The 19,161-nt window shown below is 44.1% G+C and overlaps 2 protein-coding genes across 5 annotated transcripts; one reads left to right on the plus strand and one right to left on the minus strand.

Annotated features, from left to right (window-relative positions):
• The first annotated feature begins 354 nt into the window (after positions 1–354).
• GTPBP4 (GTP binding protein 4) lies at positions 355–10,540 on the plus strand. The gene is made up of 17 exons (XM_015853095.1): positions 355–490; positions 708–878; positions 2,102–2,205; positions 2,284–2,420; positions 3,257–3,357; positions 3,721–3,813; positions 4,287–4,478; positions 4,568–4,633; positions 5,361–5,450; positions 6,119–6,229; positions 6,515–6,592; positions 6,701–6,752; positions 7,191–7,291; positions 7,893–8,090; positions 8,495–8,560; positions 9,693–9,827; positions 10,349–10,540. Exons 1-17 carry the CDS (start codon positions 443–445, stop codon positions 10,499–10,501), a joined length of 1,896 nt encoding a protein of 631 aa, XP_015708581.1. The 5' UTR covers positions 355–442; the 3' UTR covers positions 10,502–10,540.
• A 559-nt stretch (positions 10,541–11,099) lies between these two features.
• On the minus strand, positions 11,100–17,562 carry IDI1 (isopentenyl-diphosphate delta isomerase 1). Of its 4 annotated transcripts, none has more exons than XM_015853097.2 (5): positions 17,388–17,562; positions 15,988–16,148; positions 15,086–15,178; positions 14,366–14,496; positions 11,100–13,169 (listed from the first exon to the last, which is right to left on the minus strand). In XM_015853097.2, exons 1-5 carry the CDS (start codon positions 17,537–17,539, stop codon positions 12,852–12,854), a joined length of 855 nt encoding a protein of 284 aa, XP_015708583.1. In that variant the 5' UTR covers positions 17,540–17,562; the 3' UTR covers positions 11,100–12,851. The 4 variants fall into 4 exon arrangements, with proteins under 4 accessions (XP_015708583.1, XP_015708582.1, XP_015708587.1 ...); XM_015853096.2 differs by having other exon boundaries at positions 15,988–16,151; XM_015853101.2 differs by having other exon boundaries at positions 15,988–16,151; positions 17,383–17,562.
• Positions 17,563–19,161: the final 1,599 nt, after the last annotated feature.

Below are 19,161 nucleotides of genomic sequence, written 5' to 3' on the forward strand. Positions count from 1 at the left end.
TCATGAAGAGAAGCTGTGGTCAGATACACACACTGCCCAGGCTGCTGACACGCTATGGGCCTGTTTCATCTCTTTATTTTCACACACCAGTTCCTCCCAGCCCACCTTGATTCCTCCATTTTTGTACAGTAACAGATTGCCTTGGGTTACAAGGCACCTCAAAGATCCTGTTCTAAACTTCTGCAGAGGGCAGGGCTGCCAACTACTCCATCAGACACCAGCTCCGGCTGCACAGGACCCCACCCAGCCTGGCCTTGAGCGCCTCCAGGGATGTGGCATCCACAGCACTGCGCTCTGACCCTTAACACCAAAGGAAATGAGCTTTTAAATCACACAACTTGACGCAGGCGGAGTCAGACGAGCCCTCGCGAGACGAGACTCGAGGCTCCGTCTCTCTCCCGGCCTCTCTTCCTGTTTCCTGTGGCGTGGCGCTGAGGGCGGCATGGCGCTCTACAACTTCAAGAAGATCACGGTGGTGCCGTCCGCCAAGGTACGTTTATACGCGGTGCTGGGCTGGCAGGAGAGCTCTGTCCTTCCCCTTCCCTCCCTCAGGTTCCCAGCGGGCTCCGTGCTGTGTTGGCGGGGGAACTTCGCTCCGTGCCGGCGGGGTGTGGGTCAATGCCCGGCCTCCGCCTGAAGGGAGGGGGTGTTTATCGCTGTGTTCAATGGAGACGGCTGGGAGCTGACAGCGCTGCTTTGTTTTGTAGGACTTCATCGATTTGACGTTGTCGAAGACTCAGCGCAAGACCCCGACCGTCATTCACAAGCATTACCAGATCCATCGCATCCGGCACTTCTACATGAGGAAGGTGAAATACACCCAGCAGAACTACCATGACCGGCTGACACAGATCCTGTCGGACTTCCCCAAGCTGGATGTAAGTGCAACCTCCCACCTTCACACAGAATCACAGAATCACAGAATGACCCGGGTTGGAAGGGACCTCAAGGATCATGTAGTTCCAACCCCCCTGCCTGGCAGGGCCACCAAACATACACCTTTACTAGATCAGGTTGCCCAGGGCCCCGTCCAACCTGGTCTTGAACACCTCCAAGGACGGGGCATCCACAACCTCCCTGGGCACCTTCAGTTCTTCAGCAGTGTCACTTCAGTTGGCAGAGTGAACATTGCTCTCAGCCCTATCAGAGCTGGTTTTACAAGTGCACTCTGACATGGTGTGCGTGGTCATAACTTCCCAGGTAATCGATGATAGATGTAATCGGTGATAGAACTAGAGGGAATGGTTTTAAGCTGTGCCAGGGGAGATTCAGGCTGAACATTAGGAAATATTACTTCTCAGAAAGGGTGGTCAGGCATTGGAATGCACTGCCCAGGGAGGTGGTGGAGTCACTGACCATGGGAGTGTTCAAGAAATGTTTGGATGTTGTGTTGATGAATATGATTTAGCTGGGAAGTATTGGTAATGGTTGGACTAGATGATCCTCTAGGTCTTTTCCAACCTTGATAATTCTGTGATTCTGTGAAGTACAGCTGTGTGCAGGTGCCCACTGGGACTTCTGTATGGGCAGCTTCATAAACCTGTTTAAATCCTTCACTTGACTTTTCCTACTCTTTTTCTGTACACTGAATTCCTGCAAATATTGCCTGCACTTCAATATCTCATGATGAAATTTCTCCACATAAGTGCATAAATAGCTAAAAATACTTAGTCTAGAAGAACTGAAGGTGTTGCTTTCTCAGAAAGCCAAGAGGTTTATCTGGACATTGAAGAAACCCTTATTATCCAGTCTTGCCTGTGATTTAGCACTCAAACAAAGGAAGGAGTTAACGCCGTATTTCTGCTATAGGATGAATTTACTATTAGAAATTGCTTCTGCAGGCTTCTCGTGGTTTCATTATTCACTAGAGGAAAGTTCAGACTTGAGAACTGAAAGTATTTTGCAGTGCAAAAGACAAAATGGAAACTTGGTCTAAGCCAGTTCAAGTCATCACTGCAAAAAAGTCAAAGCATTAACAATGATGCATGTAATGACCAAGGGGATTATTTTTCTTAGGCAAGATAGTAATGAAAACAGTTTGGTTTGTCATCTTCAAGAAAATAAGGTTAATGCTATGTCCTTTTTTTTTTTTTGGTTTTAGGATATTCATCCTTTTTATGCCGATCTGATGAACGTTCTGTATGACAAAGATCACTACAAGTTGGCTTTGGGACAGATTAATATTGCCAAGAATCTGATTGACAAGTAAGGAAAGTTTCTTCCTTCAGTTCTGTTCCTGTGGGGTTGGTTGCTGCATCACTCCCTGTTTTGCTGTCCCTGCAGTGTTGCGAAGGACTACGTGCGCCTGATGAAGTACGGGGATTCTCTTTACCGCTGCAAACAGCTGAAACGTGCGGCTCTGGGACGGATGTGCACCATTATCAAAAGGCAGAAACAAAGCTTGGAATATTTGGAGCAAGGTTCGTGTAATAAATGTGCTAAAATACAGGAATATGAACACAGCATGCGCTGTTATTCATACAAAGAATAACAGTTTAAAACAGAAAAATGCATTAAGTACAGAAATGTAGGTAATAAAAATGAAATAGTTCTCAAATGCCCAGTTAGAATTCAATTTTCAACCAAATAGTTCTCTTAATTTAAATTAAAATGGTACAGAATGTCTGTACCTGCTTAAAGGTTGTAGCCATGCTTGTGTTTATCATTATTTTCACATACGTATATCTGAAAAATTCATCATAGAATCATAGAATGGCCTGAGTTAAAAAGGACCACAATGATCATCTGGTTTTGACCCTGCTGCTGTGTGCAGGGTCCCCAACCACCAGACCAGGCTGCCCAGAGCCACATCCAGCCTGGCCTTGAATGCCTCCAGGGATGGGGCATCCACAGCCTCCTTGGGCAAAACCTGTTCCAGTGCGTCACCACCCTCTGTGTGAAAAAATTCCTCCTAATATTCAACCTAAACCTCCCCAGTCTCAGTTTAAGACCATTCCCCCTTGTTTTATCACTATAAATCCATGTAGACAGCCGTTTCCCCCTCCTGTTTCAATGCTCCCTTCAAGTACTGACAGGCCACAATGAAGTCTTACTAGAGTCTTCTACAAACTAAACCAGCCCAGTTCCCTCAACCTTTCTTCATAGGAGAGGTACTCCAGCCCTCTAATAAGATAATTATCAGTTATTGCTAAATGCTTTCCAAGCAGTGGTCCTGTATTTAAATGTATACATCAATTTTTCTTCCGTTCAAAAGTGAATTAAGACAAATACTTCACTCATCTTTTAAATGTTTCAGTGCGACAGCATTTGTCTCGTTTGCCAACCATTGATCCCAATACAAGAACTCTTCTGTTGTGTGGCTATCCAAATGTTGGGAAGTCAAGCTTTATAAATAAGGTGCGTGATTTTTCTTTAAATGATACTGAGGTACCATTTAGCTGAGGTAGAATAAAATATGATGTTGTTATAGCACTGTCTGGTCTGTGGGGAAGCAAATTCATACAGTTGAGTAGAGCCTGACTGAAGTTTCTGGAGGGATATATGTGAAATTAAAGCACGTTCCACTCATAAAGTTGTTTTCTTTCCCAAATTAGTGTGTATGTGATTAATCATTTTCTGACAGATGAACGATTGCAGAGAAACAGCCTATATAACCATTCTTTAGCTTTCCTGTAGCAAATGCAGTGAGTTATGATCATGATACACAGCTTGCAAGTTCAGGAAATATTCAGTAATTGTGCTAATAAATCTTGTTTTAAGGTTACAAGAGCAGATGTAGAAGTGCAGCCATATGCCTTTACCACCAAATCTCTCTTTGTGGGACATATGGATTACAGATACCTGCGCTGGCAGGTAAGAACTGGAATCATTTTGCGTTTTCTTGCCATGATTAACTGGTTACAATTTGCTGTTTTGCAGCCTGAATTACATTTTTGTGCCTTGATAAGAAACACTGTGAGATCTGCTATGTGTCAAATGGGGACAGTAGTCCAAATCTGTTCTAAAAACATGCATGTATGTATGTATACATTTTCAGTTTGGGGGAAGAATTGGGACTGGAATGCCTGAGTAAGTCCAGGTCCCTTCTTGTCAGTATTTAATTCAGAGCCAGTTTGTGGCAGGGCTGTCTGTACTTGTTTGCCTCTCGGAGTGTTTCTTACTCAGAAACCTCGCTGTTTTTGCATTATTCCTTTCCCACATTCTCAATTTAGCCACATTTATGGCCTTATTTATGACTGAAAGGAATATTGCAGTCTTGAGATGATAATATGGACAAGAAGTCAAGAATGTGTTATAAAACAGTGTATTGATTATCTTAATTCTAGGTTGTAGACACTCCTGGTATTTTAGACCATCCTTTGGAGGACAGGAACACCATTGAGATGCAGGCTATAACTGCGCTCGCACATCTGCGTGCTGCTGTGCTCTATGTGATGGATGTCTCTGAGCAGTGTGGGCACAGCCTGGAGGAGCAAGTGGAACTCTTCAGAAATATCAAGCCTTTGTTTGCTAACAAGGTAAGTTTGGTTTACGTTCTCTGTAAAATCAGTATTTTTTGTAACGTGATAGTTTGGATTGTGATTGCTTTTTCTTTCTTTTTTATTAGCCGCTTATCATTGTTGCAAACAAATGTGATGTGAAGAGAATTGAAGAACTTCCTGAAGAGAGCCGGGTGAGCCTGATGTTCCCACCCCTTTTTCTTCCAGAATTAACAGAAGTGCTGTGTGCACCTTGAGTGCACTGACAGAACTTGGGTCGGGCAAAGAAAAATTACATGACCTGTCCTTAATTTAACTATTTAATAGTGTACTGGAAAGTAGTTCCCCAAGTGTTGACCTTTATGCCTGGCGTATACACTTGCACTGTTTGGTATGCATACTTAGCAGAGTCTTGTAAAGACCAAACTGAAAGCAGCTCCTTAGCAGTTTTAGCAATCTCAGACACTGTGAGATCTTTTAATTACTGCAATAGTTGGAATTAATACTGAGTAACTGTTTAATAGCGACTGTTTCAGTAGCTTAGAGATAATGAGCCCTAGACTGATAGTGGTGCTGAGCTGATTTTAATAGGAGCTCCTGTTGGGCAGCAGTTCTGTATACAGGGCCAGGTCCTTTGTATCTACAAGTTCAAGGACACATGCAGCTTGTGTTTTCTCTCCATCTCTCTTTCTATTTTATTCACATGTGCTGTATTGGAAGTGGTTATTTACTTACAAATCAACAGGTTAAATAGAACTGCGATTGTAAAGTTCCTGCTGCCTCTTCAGAAACACATTTTAATGAGGTTCCTCAGTAACAAGTTGCATATATTGACAGTGGGTTAAAACTTCAGTCCTTGGTGTAATAGTATGTTAAGCAGTGGGCAGAATGTAGTCATTTGTGGTAATATTTCTATTTCAGAAAATATTCAAATCTTTTGAAGCAGAAGGATTTTCTGTGATAGAGACGAGCACCCTGACTGAAGAAGGTGTGATGCAAGTTAAAACAGAAGTATGTCTCTTTTCTCTCAACTTCATTCAGAAGGAATAGGGGAATCATAGAACAAGAGTTCCAACAAGAGCTGGAAGGGACCTCTGAGGGCTGTCTAGTCCAGCTCCTCTGCAATGAACAGGAACACCACAGCTAGATCAGTTTGCCCAGGGGCCTGGTCCAGCCTCACCTTGAAAGTCTCCAGGGTTGGGGCATCAACCACATCTCTGGGCAGCCTGTGCCAGTGCTGCCCCACCCTCACTGTAAAAGACTTTTTCCTTCTATCTGACCTAAATCTGCTAAATTTGAGCTTAGCTTTTACTGTCAGTTAAGCTGTGCTAAAAGCTTTTTGCGTGGTGTTCTTAATAGCGCACTGAACACATTGGGTGCAAAGGGAAATGGATTATATCTAGCACAATGCAAATCGTGACATTTTCAGTGAGGTTTTTAGGGTCTTGTTGCTTTGTCTTCTTGTCGGCTCATTATAAAATACTGGTTATGCCAACAAAACAGGACCATATGCATGTTCTGTGGTGCTTGTTATATAAAATATGTTGATACGTGAGAGCTAGAAAGGTGAGGCAGAAGATTAGATAGAAGCTACGTATTTCAGATTTAAAGCTTGCTGTGCTACTTGTCATATCAGGATGACTTCATTCCTTACCTTATGTTGCTTCGTGCACTTTCAGGCCTGTGACAGATTGTTGGCTCATCGTGTGGATACTAAAATGAAAGGAAATAAAGTGAATGATGTGTTGAATAGGTTACACTTGGCCATGCCAGCCAAAAGAGATAACAAGGTAGGCTGCATGTTTACACTGTATTATATTTTCCAGTTTTATTTAAATAGAATTAGAATTCTTTCTTGTCTTAACACGTTAATGAAATATACATTGAGATTTTCTTGCTTTTTGGGTTGTTTTAATTTACAGCTGACTTTGCTGCTGGGTTTCCCAGCTTGGTGCTTCATTTCCTCTAGAAATACATTAAAACTCTGATTTGCTGTGTTAGTAAATAAAATTGTTTCTGACAGGTTTTTTTTCTTTTTTCCTCTTTCCTGGGTTGAATTGTTGCATTAATTTCAGGAACGGCTGCCTTTTATACCTGAGGGAGCAATAGCGCGGAAGAAGCGCATGGAAGTGGATACACCCAAGAGGAAAACAGTAAGTGGCATCTTTTAATTAGGAAATCAGCAGGTGGTTTTAAAATACTTGATGCTGGCGCGCGGATTTACAATTCGGAGCTACATGAAATGATGTGTGTCTTTGCAGGAGAGAGATATTGAACTCGAAATGGGAGATGATTATGTTTTGGATCTTCAGAGTAAGTAATTACAGAAGTCGGTATTATTGCTGGTCAGTAAAGGTTGGTCTGACTGGAGAAAACCTAAAATGGATTCCTTTCAACTGAGTGCCACCTTTGTAGTCCTTCTGTTCCACAACCTGTGACGTTCACCCACTCTTTGTTTTCTGATGCTTCTGAGTGGGTTCCTGTTTTAGTCACAGACATAAAATGTGTTTTCTCTTTTTTCCCCACTTTATTTAGTGGTGTCTCATTAATGATGCATTGGACTTTGTGATTCCTGAACAGACCTTGGCAGCAGGCAGAGGGTTGGAAGGGTTTATGAATATGTCAGAGATGCTGTGAAATGTTTCCTACTTCGGGATGTGATTTTTTTCTATTGTGTTGTGTTGTCTCCTGTCACTGATCATTCTGCTTTGAAATTATCTCTTTATTAACATTCTTTTCTTTTTTTTATAGAATATTGGGACTTAATGAATGCATCGGAAAAATACGATAAGATTCCAGAGATATGGCAAGGTCACAATATCCTTGATTACATCGATCCAGATATAATGAAAGTGAGTTTTCAGTCATTCATTTTACACTTCTTTGCCTCTTCATCCCTTTGTTATTTTTCTCTAAGCTGGGATATTCATAGATAAAAGTAATGTTTTGTAAACCAGTTCTTCACACTGCCTGTGCTTGCTGTGGGAAAGGAGGCTGCTTTATGTGTGAGCAAAGATGCTGTTTCAGAATGGAGAACTGCTTGATTTTATCATAACAGAGGTTTGCAGGGGAAGTGATATTTCCTTACTCTTTGACTGGAAGGAGTGTAGTTATCAAAATGAGTTATTAATAAGAAGAAAATTAAACCATCGACTTTCTGTCTGCTGGAAGGTGATGTGGAAGGAAATAGGCTGAATTCTCAATTTACAGCATTCTTATGTAGTAACAAGCCCCATTCTTGTTTCATGCTGGTTCTTATGTTGTGAGCACAGACTGCAGAGCCTGCTGGTTGGGCAGTTGGATTCATCTGGTTTGTTAGTGCTTCATAATCGTGGTAAATGTAGAGAGAGGAGGTTTTTTGAGGATGCGTTGCCAGAAGTGGCACGATGGCACTGAGCATTATAAGTCTTAAGACCTGATGAGCGAACCGATTTTTGTTTCATCTCTTTTAAGAAACTGGAAGAATTAGAGAAAGAAGAAGAGCTCAGAGAAGCTGCTGGAGAGTATGACAGTGAGCCGGAAAGTGAGGATGAAGAGATGATGGAAATCCGACAACTGGCAAAACAGATCCGAGAGAAAAAGAAACTGAAAATCCTGCAGTCAAAGGAAAAAGACACTCGAGGTCCAAGGATGCCCAGAACAGCTAAAAAGGTGAGTAAAGAGCCTTGCAGTTGCTGATGTTTAGTAACTGTGTAGGAATGTGTAGCAATTGGGGGTGCTGGCACTGATGTTCTTCTCATGTTTGACCCTCTCCCTCTTCCATGATCCTTAGAGCTCTGATAACTACTTAATTACGGGGGGGGGGGGTTCCAAACAAAATGAATGAGTGAGAGTTGCCTTTTTAATTCCTGTTATATGAGTGAGTCTATTGTAAGATTCCGTATATATTATAGAAAAACTCTTTAAAGACATAATTTAGCTTGTTTAATTGGGTTGCTGTTTTTGTGTGTGTGTGTGTGATAGTGGGAGGGGGGTTGGTATGTATTAAGACAAGGGTAAGGTGAGAACATCTTTCTTTAAGAGAAGCACACACAATTCCCTCATTCTTTTTACAGGTGCAGCGGAAGGTGCTGGAGAAAGAAATGACCGATCTCGGACTTGACATGACTAATAAGGATGATGTAAGTTTCTGCTAATTTCACACTGTGTTCATCTGAAGGAGATCAGTTCCACTCCTTTTTTTCTCAAGGACATTTGAATTTCACATTGTAGTTGGCACAAGGGAGAGATGGAATCTGCTGAGGAGAAAATAGGAGGCAGTCGATAACTGGCATTTTTTAGTGCTGGTTAAAACCTTACTAACACTTGAATGGAATCGCTCCTGTATATTTGCACTGCATTGTGCTACGGGTTGTTTGCTGTATGTGTGGGATTCAAGAACTGGATTTGGCTGAATGATTTTCATGATTGCTTTGTTGGGTGAGACGCAGCTGTGTCAGAATCAGCAATAATGACAGATCGAGCTGATCCTTTTACAGTTCCTTAATGCTGTGACTTATAACTGAAGTCTTGATAGCCTGCCTGGCATTTTTTACATAAGACTGTCAAAGTACTTCAGGCCTTTGGGAGCCATTTTGTTTTATCATCAGTTTTAAGGACTACTCCATTTTGTACAGCAAACCCAGCAGTCTCATGGCTGTGTGGAGCATGAGACCTTGATTTTGTTAACTGAACAAGGGCTTTGGAAACAAGGAATGTCAACATTGCACATCTGAAGTAAGCATTCGTGTTTCCCAGGGCTGATGTGCCATGTTGATTCAGTTGCTATCTCCATGCAGAGGAATTTGATATTTATGCTGTACAGTGATGGTTCTTTGGGGTTTAGTCCTGTAAACAGCCTCTAATCAGAGCAGGTTTTTTCATTGCTTCTTAGCTGGTGCAGAACTGCTTCAGTGTTGCTGTCCCTTCCTTTGTCTGTGGGGTTTCCTTTTTGTCTTTTTTTTAATCCTTTACTTATGAAGGAAGTGAGAAAAAAAGGGTTATAAAACAGGAGTTAATTTGGAAAGAATACAGCAGTATTCACTAAGGCTTGAATATTGCTGTGAGGCAATGACCAACAGCTGACAAGATGATGCTGTGGAACTTCACATCTTTTTGTCTTTCAGTATCCTAAAGAACCATTAGTCCTTTGACATTGTATTGCAGCATTTCACTTCCTGCTTTGATTTATTTTCCTATTGGTCTCATTAGAAATGGAGTACCTGAGCTGATGGTTTCTGGTTTTAATAACCCAAGTTCTGTTCTGGATTTCAGGCCCATTATGCCAGAAGGTCTCGTAGCGCTACAAGGAAACGTAAACGTGATGAGTCTGAAACCCCGAAATCTGTGGCACGCAGTCGCAGCTCCTCTCGTCCACCACGGGATGTCTCTGGTCTGCGCGATGAAAAGGTCTGTTAGAGTTAATTACAGTTAATTACCTTTCACAGCAAATAATACACCACCGTTGTACTTAAGCTGGTTTCTGGGAAACTTCATACAGTTGTGCCTGTTGAGAGTTCATCTCTCTTGGCAGCTTCATCTTCTGATCCTTAAACCTCTCTGTTCTTAAAAACAAAAAGCTTTCTGAACAGTAAGATGTAATAATACAAAGAAAGTATGTTTTCAAATGTTAGGTATGAAGAAAGAAAGATAAGAACTGTATACATTTCATAACCTATTAGTAGAGCTCTACCTTTAATAAGATGGGAGTTTCAGGCGTAGCATGATTGTATTTTTAGTGTGTTGGGGAAGAGTTTTGTTTGCTTTTGAGAGAGATTAGTGTCACACAGTGTTGTAGAATAGCAGACGGTCGCTTATGTGAAGTATTACTTCAGGTCCTAAAATCCTTTGTGTTTCCTTTAAAGGGGTAAAGCTAGTTACCTGAGTTACTGAGTTCCACTCACCACGTTTGTATGCTTGTTTTTAAATAGATGGTGAAGAAAGTGAAGACTATGGCAAAGAAGGCTCAAAAGAAAATGAATCGCCTGGGCAGGAAAGGAGAGGCGGACAGACACATCTTTGACACCAAGCCAAAACATCTGCTGGCTGGAAAGAGGAAATCTGGTAAAACACAGAGGAGATGAGCAGTCTGCTGAATTAAAGCATACAGTTATTACAACTGATTTCTGGTCCCGTTTTCCCTTTTAGTAATGGAGAATATTAACAAAAGCACACGTTTGTGGTATGGGCAAGATAGTTGAAGCTCAGAGGGGGGAGAGTTCTCAGTGAGTCAGTAGGATGGTGAGAGGTTTATCAGTAGCTGTGGCAGAAGCTGTTTCTAAATAGACTTGAAAAATGACACTCCTGGGTTGAGATAAGATGGTTTTGTTGGAAAAGCAAAAGCTGCACACACAGGTAAAGCACAATAAGGAATGAATTCCCTGCTTCCCATTGGCAGGCCCTTTCCATCAAAGCAGTGCACTCCGTCTCACATGATGGTCACTAACAGGAGCAAACAGATGTTGTAACTCTTAACACCTTCTCATCTCCCCTACAGCTTTCATTGCTGAGGGTGGTGCCCCGTGGTATGGGATTTTCCCCCTCCTCTTCCTTAATCCTCAGCTTCTATTGCTGGTCACAAGGCCCCGTGCTATGGAATATCCCTTTGATTATTTGGGCCCAGTGGCCCTGGCACTGTCCCCATTTTTTGTACTTCCTCAGCATCCAAAGATCAGAGCAGTGTGAGAAACAGAAGAGCCTTTGATTCAGATCAGCAGTACATAAACATCATCGTGCTGTCAGCACTTGTTCATCACAAATCCAAACTACAGCACTGTGAGCTAGTGACAAAGAAAATTAACCCAGCCAAAATCAGCACTGTGGAGTGTTCAGGTGTCAGCTTGCCTGTACCTTTATGGACTCCTAGTTGTAGTCTGTCCCTCATCTAATTCATGTGATTTGTAATTAAAAATATGGTGTGGGGGGAAAAAGATACTTCAGACTGTTCTCAGGATTTTAAGAACTGTTTGGCAAAACTGTGCTCTCTTTCTGTTATGGGCTGTTCTCCCAGCTTTTGCTCCAAGTTGACCATTTGAACTTGTGTTAAAATGAAACTACACCTTGTTCACTCCCAGCCGTATCACTTCAGTGCTTGGTCAGCATTTTGTGCACATGTCTAGAAATAACTAAAGCCCAGCCCGAATGTTTAGGATAATGGTTTTTAATAGTCAGCCTTAAGAGAACATGTAAAAGTAATTCAGGTGTTTCCAAAGGTATTCAAAAGAGTCAAGTGGTGTAGCTAATGAAACCAAATTCAAGACAGCTGTTACACTGCGCTGCTGTTGCCTCCTCCACTGTGCTTTGCTTCAGGTCAGCGTACAACAGCTTGACCCTAAAACCTTTAAGCGTAGAACTGTGGACACAACTGGGATGAGCAACAAACCAGAAGAGTTAGATCTACCCCCACACCAGACAGACTTACTTAAAATCATGTCTCAGAAATAAAGGGAACCAGTATGGGGAATATCCCATTTCATCAGGAAAACTCAGAGAAATGAACTTAAGAAATCCACATGGGGTGGCCGTGGTTCAGCTCTTACCCCTCCAGTAGATTTTCTGTCAACTAAAATTAAGACTGAATGAGTTCAGAAGGTTTGAGTTCTCCAGGACAACGGGAAGAAATCAGGTGTGTCAATAAAAAGTTTGTCCCAAGCTGCCTTTGCTTCATGTAAGATGATGAAGACTCTCCAGCACACATCACATCCCTTCTCCAAGGACAGGCTCTGGTCAGTAGGTAGCTACCTCCCATCTACATGTGGGATAATTAACAATTACTTTTTAATTAGCGATGTGCAGTATTTGCTCACTGAACAGGCAAGGGATGGGTAACAAATAGTTAAAAATTAATTAAAAAAAATCAGTGTTTATTACCTAAAGCTGTAACAACTTTTTGTAGCAGCTCAGAGTCCACACAGATGATCCAATTACCTAAGCTTTTACATCTGATTAACTACACAGTACAGCAGCCAGACAGATCTGTTCTGCAATTAAAACAGTCCTGCTCGCTTTGAACTCACTGTTTTTCTTCACAGATTAGTTCTGGCACGTCAGCACAGAACTCAGATGGTTTTGTGATTAGCACTATGGAAGATGCAGTGATATCAAATTGGAAATGCACCATCTCTGCCGAAGGAGCTGGGCAGGAAGCACCCAAACCCCCTTATAGCACACCTCTATGTAAGGCAGTAAGAGCAAACTGGGTACACGCAGGCTGAGGGTTCTTTAGCATCACATGAAGTAACAGAAGGATGAATCAAGGGCGTTTCTTATGTTACTGGAATGGAAGAAGAGGTGAAGAGACAGGAAAAATTTGCTACAACCATCTGTTTAAAGTCACTTATTAACCATGCTCCAGGTGGGCCATTTTCCCTGCAATCGAGTCACAAGTCACCACACAGATATCACTTCCAGCCTTCAGCATCTCACTGTGACTATTTACATTCTGTGTATTTTTTCATGATCAACGAATTTGTTCAAGTTAGGTAAGTTATCCCACCACTTAAAAAGAAAGGTCTCTGCAATTAGTTTAAACCAGGGAGTAATCTTCACTTCATTCCTCGAGGCTTTGTCTAGAAGCTGCTTCAGTTCTTTCTGGGTCACGTAACAGTAACTCTGGATCTCGTTGGGATCAGGATTCAGCGTGACATCCTTCTGCACAAATAAGATGTAGTCTATCTCATGTTCACCCCAGATCCCATCAGACTTGGCCTTGTAGTGAATCCGTGTCAGATAGAAGATTTCTTCCGGAGTAACCTACAACCAAAACACACGTCAGAACCAGCAGAAAAGCAAAGCAACCGAACTGCCCGGCAGCACAGCACGATTACCAGATACTTCCTAGGAAATTATTTTCTCAGGTGTACAATTGTAATGCATTTCTTAAAAAAAATTATGAGAAAAGTTGTTTACATGGTGTTGATCTGCCTGAGGGGGGAAGAGCGCTACAGAGGGACCTGGATAGACTTGATCGATGGGCCAAGGTTAATGGCTTGCATTTCAATAGGGCCAAGTGTCAGGTCCTGCATTTCGGTCACAACAACCCCAGGCAACCCTACAGGCTTGGGGAGGTGTGGCTGGAAAGCTCCCAGATGGAAAGGGAGCTTGGTGTGCTGATGGACAGTCAGCTAAATATGAGCCAGCAGTGTGCCCAGGTGGCCAGAGGGCCAATGGCATCCTGGCTTGTATCAGGAATGGTGTGATGAGCAGGACTAGGGAAGTCATCCTGACCCTGTACTTGGCATTGGTGAGGCCTCACCTCGAGTACTGTGTTCAGTTTGGGGCACCTCAGCACAGGAAAGACATGTAGGTACTGGAGCAGGTCCAGAGAAGGGCAACAAGGCTCATGAAGAGCTTGGAGAATCAACCCTACAAGGAGAGGCTAAGGAAGCTGGGGATGTTTAGCCTGGGGAAAAGGAGGCTGAGGGGAGACCTTATCACCCAATTCCAGTACCTGAAAGGTGCTTACAGTGAGAGCAGGGCAAGTCTCTTCTCACTGGTGACAAGTGACAGGACGAAGGGAAATGGCCTCAAGTTGCACCAGGGCAAGTTTAGGTTGGATGTTAGGAAGAACTTCTTTACAGAAAGGGTAGTTAGGTACTGGAATAGGCTCCCCAAGGAGGTGGTTGAATGGCCATCCTGATGTGTTTAAGAGCCATTTGGATGTGGTGCTCAGGGATATGATTTAGCAGAGGGTTGTTAGAGTTAGGGTACTATGGTTAGGCTGCAGTTGGACTTGATGATCTTCAAGGTCTTTGTCTCTTTTGGTGTGAATAGCACAATACTTTAAAAGACCATTTGGTACGATAAGCTTTTGATGCTCCAGAATATAAATGAAGAATGCTCCAATTCATCAAATCCTCTGCATTTCTAAAGTTAAATTCACTTTTAGATTTCACACCTGCCAGATGTGAAGACTCTTAGTGCTGTTAAGAACCCCCCTCCTCCTTTACCTGCTCCATAGGAATTCCTAACTCTGCTTTCATTCGTCTCTGTGCTGCTCTCCGAACTCCAATGGCATCATTTTCTTCCAGTTCCAGTGGGTGGCTCAGCGGATGGCTACAGCAAGTGTTGGTAAAGCAATCTGCAAGAAGGTTCTATCAGTGCATGGTATATATACCACTATAAGCTGCTGCAAAAGCAGTTGAGATGTAGAGCAGCCAATCAATGCACCTCATTTTTGTTTCTCATTTATAGAGGATGGTCAGAAGAAAAGGAGAATATTTCTACCCCTTCTTCTTCTCTCCATTCATACCTCTGGATTTGTCTCTACCAAATACTGCTTTGTTCTTCACCAGAGGAATTAAAACACTCACTCTTCACATCTACCAGAGCAATTTCTCCCATGTCAATAAATATGTCTTGCGACAGGTGAGTGTATGGCATTCACCCTTACCATAAACAGGACCAGACAAGTCAAGGAGCAATAATTTCCCAAGAGCATAAATAACGATAAGCTATTGCTCTCATTATGTTGCTCCATCCACAATAAATGCACATCCCAAGCTCTTAAAAGTATCTCCTCCCCAAATCAGTAAATGCTGGAACCTCTGCAAAGGTTTCGGAGTGTTATGTTATATTCTGCAGGAGTTACGCTGCAAAATCAGACTGGAATACCTTAAAACGTTGATTTAAAGCAATACATTCCATGTGCAACGTGTTTCAGTGCTTACCTGGAAACGTAATTTTAGCGTTTGACCTCTGCTGCAGTAACAGTTTATTTTCTGTGTTAAATAAGAAAACACTGAATGCTCGGTGCAATAAACCTAGAAAGAAAAAGAAACACAGAAAGCTGTTTGACGGAAGAAAAGATTCATATGAAAAGAAAATGTAAGGCTTGGAATTGCCTGATTTAAACTAAATTCTAAATTCTTCAAGCATTAAAAAACAAGCCCAACTCCCTCAGCCTGTCCTCATAGGGGAGGTGCTCCAGCCCCCTGATCATCTTCCTGTCCCTCCTCTGGACCCTTTTCATGTCTTTCTTGTACTGGGGGCTCCACACCTGGACACAGTACTCCAGATGGGGCCTCACAAGAGCGAATAGAGAGGGACAATCACCTCCCTATCCCTGCTGACCACCCTCTCCTGATGGAGCCCAGGATCCCATTTGCTTTCCAGGCTGCCAGAGCGCACTGCTGGCTCATGTTGAGTCTTCTGTCCATCAGGACCCCAGGTCTTTCTTGCGAGCTGCTCTCAAGGACCACTCCTCCCAGCCTGTACAGGTGCCTGGGGTTCTTCCAGCCCAAGTGCAAAACCTTGCACTTTGCCGTGTTGAACAGAGAGGAGACTGACTTTCTGCTTGAGCAGACAGTGGTAAGACAAGGCGGAATGATTTTTAAGCCAAATGAGAAGTTTAGATTAGATGTTAGGACAAAGATCTTTACTCAGAGAGCAGTGAGGCAATGGCACACCCACCCAGAGAGCTGAGGCTGCCCCATCCCTGCAGGCGTTCAATGCCAGGCTGGACAGGCCCCAGCAGCCCTGTTCACAGCAGGGGGTGGCACCGGGTGGGCTTTAAGGTGCCCGGTAAGGAAGCTCGGCTTGACCCGGTTGGGTACAGGGCACAATGCCGTACCTCTGTCGATGTTCTCATTCAGGTGGCAGTTCTTCTTTGTGTCCGCCCCGATCCGACGGTCGTTCTCATCGATGAGGATGCACATCTCAGCCAGGAGCTGCACCTGCTGCTCGTCCAGGTGGTCAGTGCTCACCTCGGGCATCGTGACGATCTCACGGGCTCTGCTGAGGGCAGCGAGCAAGAGAAGAGCAATGAGGTTCTGTGTAACCATGCCGCACACTCCCACCTAACCCCATCCCATCCCCATCCTAATCCCATCCCAATCCTAATCCAATCCTAATCCCATCTCAATCCTATCCAAACCCCAACCCAAACCCAGTCCTAATCCTAATCCCATCCTAATCCTATCCAAACCCCAGCCCAATCCTAATCCCATCCTAATCCTATCCAAACCCCAACCCAATCCCAATCCTCATCCTGTCCTAATCCCATCCCATCCTAATCCCAATCCCATTACCGGTCCTATTCCCATCCTAATCCCAATCCCATGCCATACCAATCCCATTCCCAGTCCTATTCCCATCCTAATCCCAATCCCATCCCAACACCATCCTAATCCCATCCTAATCCTATGCAAACCCCATCCCAATCCTAATCCCCATCCCAATCCTAATCCCCATCCCAACCTCAATCCTCATCCTGTCCTAAACCCATCCCACCCTAATCCCAATCCCATTCCCAGTCCTATTCCCATCCAAATCATCCCGATCTCATCCCAATCCCACCCCATTCCAATCCCAATCCCATTCCAACACCATCCCAATCCTAATCCCATGCCATCCCACCCCATTCCAATCCCAATCCCATTCCAACACCATCCCAATCCCATCCCAATCCAATCCTAATCCCATCTCAATCCTATCCAAACCCCAACCGAAACCCAGTCCTAATCCTAATCCCATCCTAATCCTATCCAAACCCCAGCCCAATCCTAATCCCTATCCTAATCCTATCCAAACCCCAACCCAATCCCAATCCCTATCCTAATCCTATCCAAACCCCAACCCAATCCCAATCCTCATCCTGTCCTAATCCCAATCCCATTCCCAGTCCTAATCCCATCCTAATCCCAATCCCATCCCAACACCATCCCAATCCCATCCTAATCCTATGCAAACCCCATCCCAATCCTAATCCCCATCCCAATCCTAATCCCCAACCCAACCTCAATCCTCATCCTGTCCTAAACCCATCCCACGCTAATCCCAATCCCATTCCCAGTCCTATTCCCATCCAAATCATCCCAATCTCATCCCAATCCCACCCCATTCCAATCCCAATCCCATTCCAACACCATCCCAATCCTAATCCCATGCCATCCCACACCATTCCAATACCATCCCAATCCCATCCCTCTTAGGCCGCCCAGCACAGCACAGCCCCGGCGCACCTCACCTCACCTCACGGCCGGTTCCAAACACAGCCGTCCAGCTGCTGGCAGCGGCTCCGGGTGTCCCCAAGCGCTGAGGCGGCAGCACCGCCCCTGTAGGCCGGCGGTCCCGCTCCAACCCACGGCACCGGCCCGTCGCAGCACGCACCACACGGCCGTCATTCCGCCGCCGCCAATAGCGGAGCGCCGACTCGCCGACGTCACCGCATCGCCCGATCGCCCCACTACGGAGCGGGACGGCCGGGAGGAGCGGCTTTAACTCAATGCGGACTAAGGCGTCGAGCGCAGCCAATCGTGACACGGCTGGGTGGAGGGTGTAGCCAATAAGAGCAGGGAATAGCAGAGAGGCAGCCAATAAGAGCGAGGAAACCGCTAACCAGAGCCCGCCTAGCGGGGCGGAGACGCAGCCCTGTCATGGCCGCGCGGCGGGGCTGGCGTGTGGTGAGGGGGTGGTTCTATGGGGTCACTTTGGGGCTGGGAGCTGTGTGATTTATCAGGCCATACAATGGAGGCACACCAGAAGACTGTTTCTACAGGATGAGATTTCTTCTGTAGGAATGGCTGTTGAGAACTTAGATAAAAGCATTTTAGAACCTGTCAGAAAACAGCTGTCTGTAGCTCTGGGTGGAAAAGCAAAGCATTTCACCTGTAGTGATGTTTGTGAGCAACACGTCACAGTTCCCAGTGGATAAGAAGGGAGAAAAGAGCAGCCAGAAAGGACAGCGGAGTCAAAACAAGCCCTTATCGCAGAGCAGACAAGTGAGACCTCCCAAGCTCTTCATTAAAGTGTCTTTAATGAAGACATAATGTCTTTAAGACACTTTCCAGATCAGGTGTTTGATGCCATCTCTATCATCTTCCATCTCACTCATTCCCCCTCCTCCAGCCTTGCCCTGTGCCTTCAAACGAGCTATTTGTGTTGAAAATAAACCATCTCGGCTTTTGTAATTATATACGTTACATTGAAACCTCACAAGTTTTGCTCCACCCTGCATAAACACAAACCTGCATCAAGTGACACGTATATTTCTTTAAGACTCGATTGAATTTATGCATCTCTTGAAGTCTGCTGCTTGTTTGCAAACACTGCCCCAAGAAGGGAAACAAAGAGAAAGCAGTTTCTTTTTGCTGCTGGCAAGTCTCTCGTTTCACCTGCAAATCCAAACAGCTGCAAATCACTGATGGAATTTCACTGTCTGCTCAGTTAAAATGCAAACCCAACAAACTGGAGCAGAACACCTTAATTATCTGCGAAGTTAAACTAGAAAGCAGTAAACTACAGGATAAATCAGTGCAGAGTAACATGGCATTGGAGCTGAAATTACAACACGCAGACTTGTGGAATAAACCTGTCCTCAGTTCTATGCTTGCGAAAGAAAATATATTGTTTCTCCATCCTTCACATCCAGTCTGCCTTTCTTTAAGCTTGCTGCTCACTTGTTCTAAAGCTTAAGGCTGCCAGTTTGCTCTTTTTAGCTACAGAGCTATCCCAGCTCCTGATCTCCCTATGGAATCCTTCTAGAGAGTCATAGCTCTTCACAGCATACTTGTCTGAAGGATGCAGAGCCAACACCAGCCTGGACTTCATCAGTTCTGGCAGGTAGCACCTCCCTGTTCTAAACAGACTGCGGTTCTCTTGGCCCTTCATTCTTAAAACACCTCTTTCAGGAGAGCGTGTTGCTTGTAGCTTCTTTCAGAGGACAGACAGCTTTTATGTGATGGAAAGTGTTACGATAGAGAGCTTCTGGATGCTCCTGCACAGCATAAGGTGATGATAAACAATA

Source organism: Coturnix japonica, chromosome 2 (genome assembly GCF_001577835.2).
Source record: "Coturnix japonica isolate 7356 chromosome 2, Coturnix japonica 2.1, whole genome shotgun sequence".
Lineage (NCBI taxonomy): Eukaryota > Metazoa > Chordata > Aves > Galliformes > Phasianidae > Coturnix > Coturnix japonica.

What these genes read in the sequence shown, in the direction of transcription:
- GTPBP4 (XM_015853095.1), top strand. Translation starts at nt 443, where the DNA reads ATGGCGCTCTACAACTTCAAGAAGATCACGGTGGTGCCGTCCGCCAAG. An exon ending in ACAGATACCTGCGCTGGCAG is followed by an intron (nt 3,814 to 4,286) that starts GTAAGAACTGGA and finishes TCTTAATTCTAG; the next exon opens with GTTGTAGACACTCCTGGTAT. An exon ending in TTATGTTTTGGATCTTCAGA is followed by an intron (nt 6,753 to 7,190) that starts GTAAGTAATTAC and finishes TTTTTTTTATAG; the next exon opens with AATATTGGGACTTAATGAAT.
- IDI1 (XM_015853096.2), bottom strand. Translation starts at nt 17,539, where the DNA reads ATGACGGCCGTGTGGTGCGTGCTGCGACGGGCCGGTGCCGTGGGTTGG. An exon ending in TGTTTGGAACCGGCCGTGAG is followed by an intron (nt 16,152 to 17,387) that starts GTGAGGTGAGGT and finishes CGCTGCCCTCAG; the next exon opens with CAGAGCCCGTGAGATCGTCA. An exon ending in CGCTAAAATTACGTTTCCAG is followed by an intron (nt 14,497 to 15,085) that starts GTAAGCACTGAA and finishes ACCTTCTTGCAG; the next exon opens with ATTGCTTTACCAACACTTGC.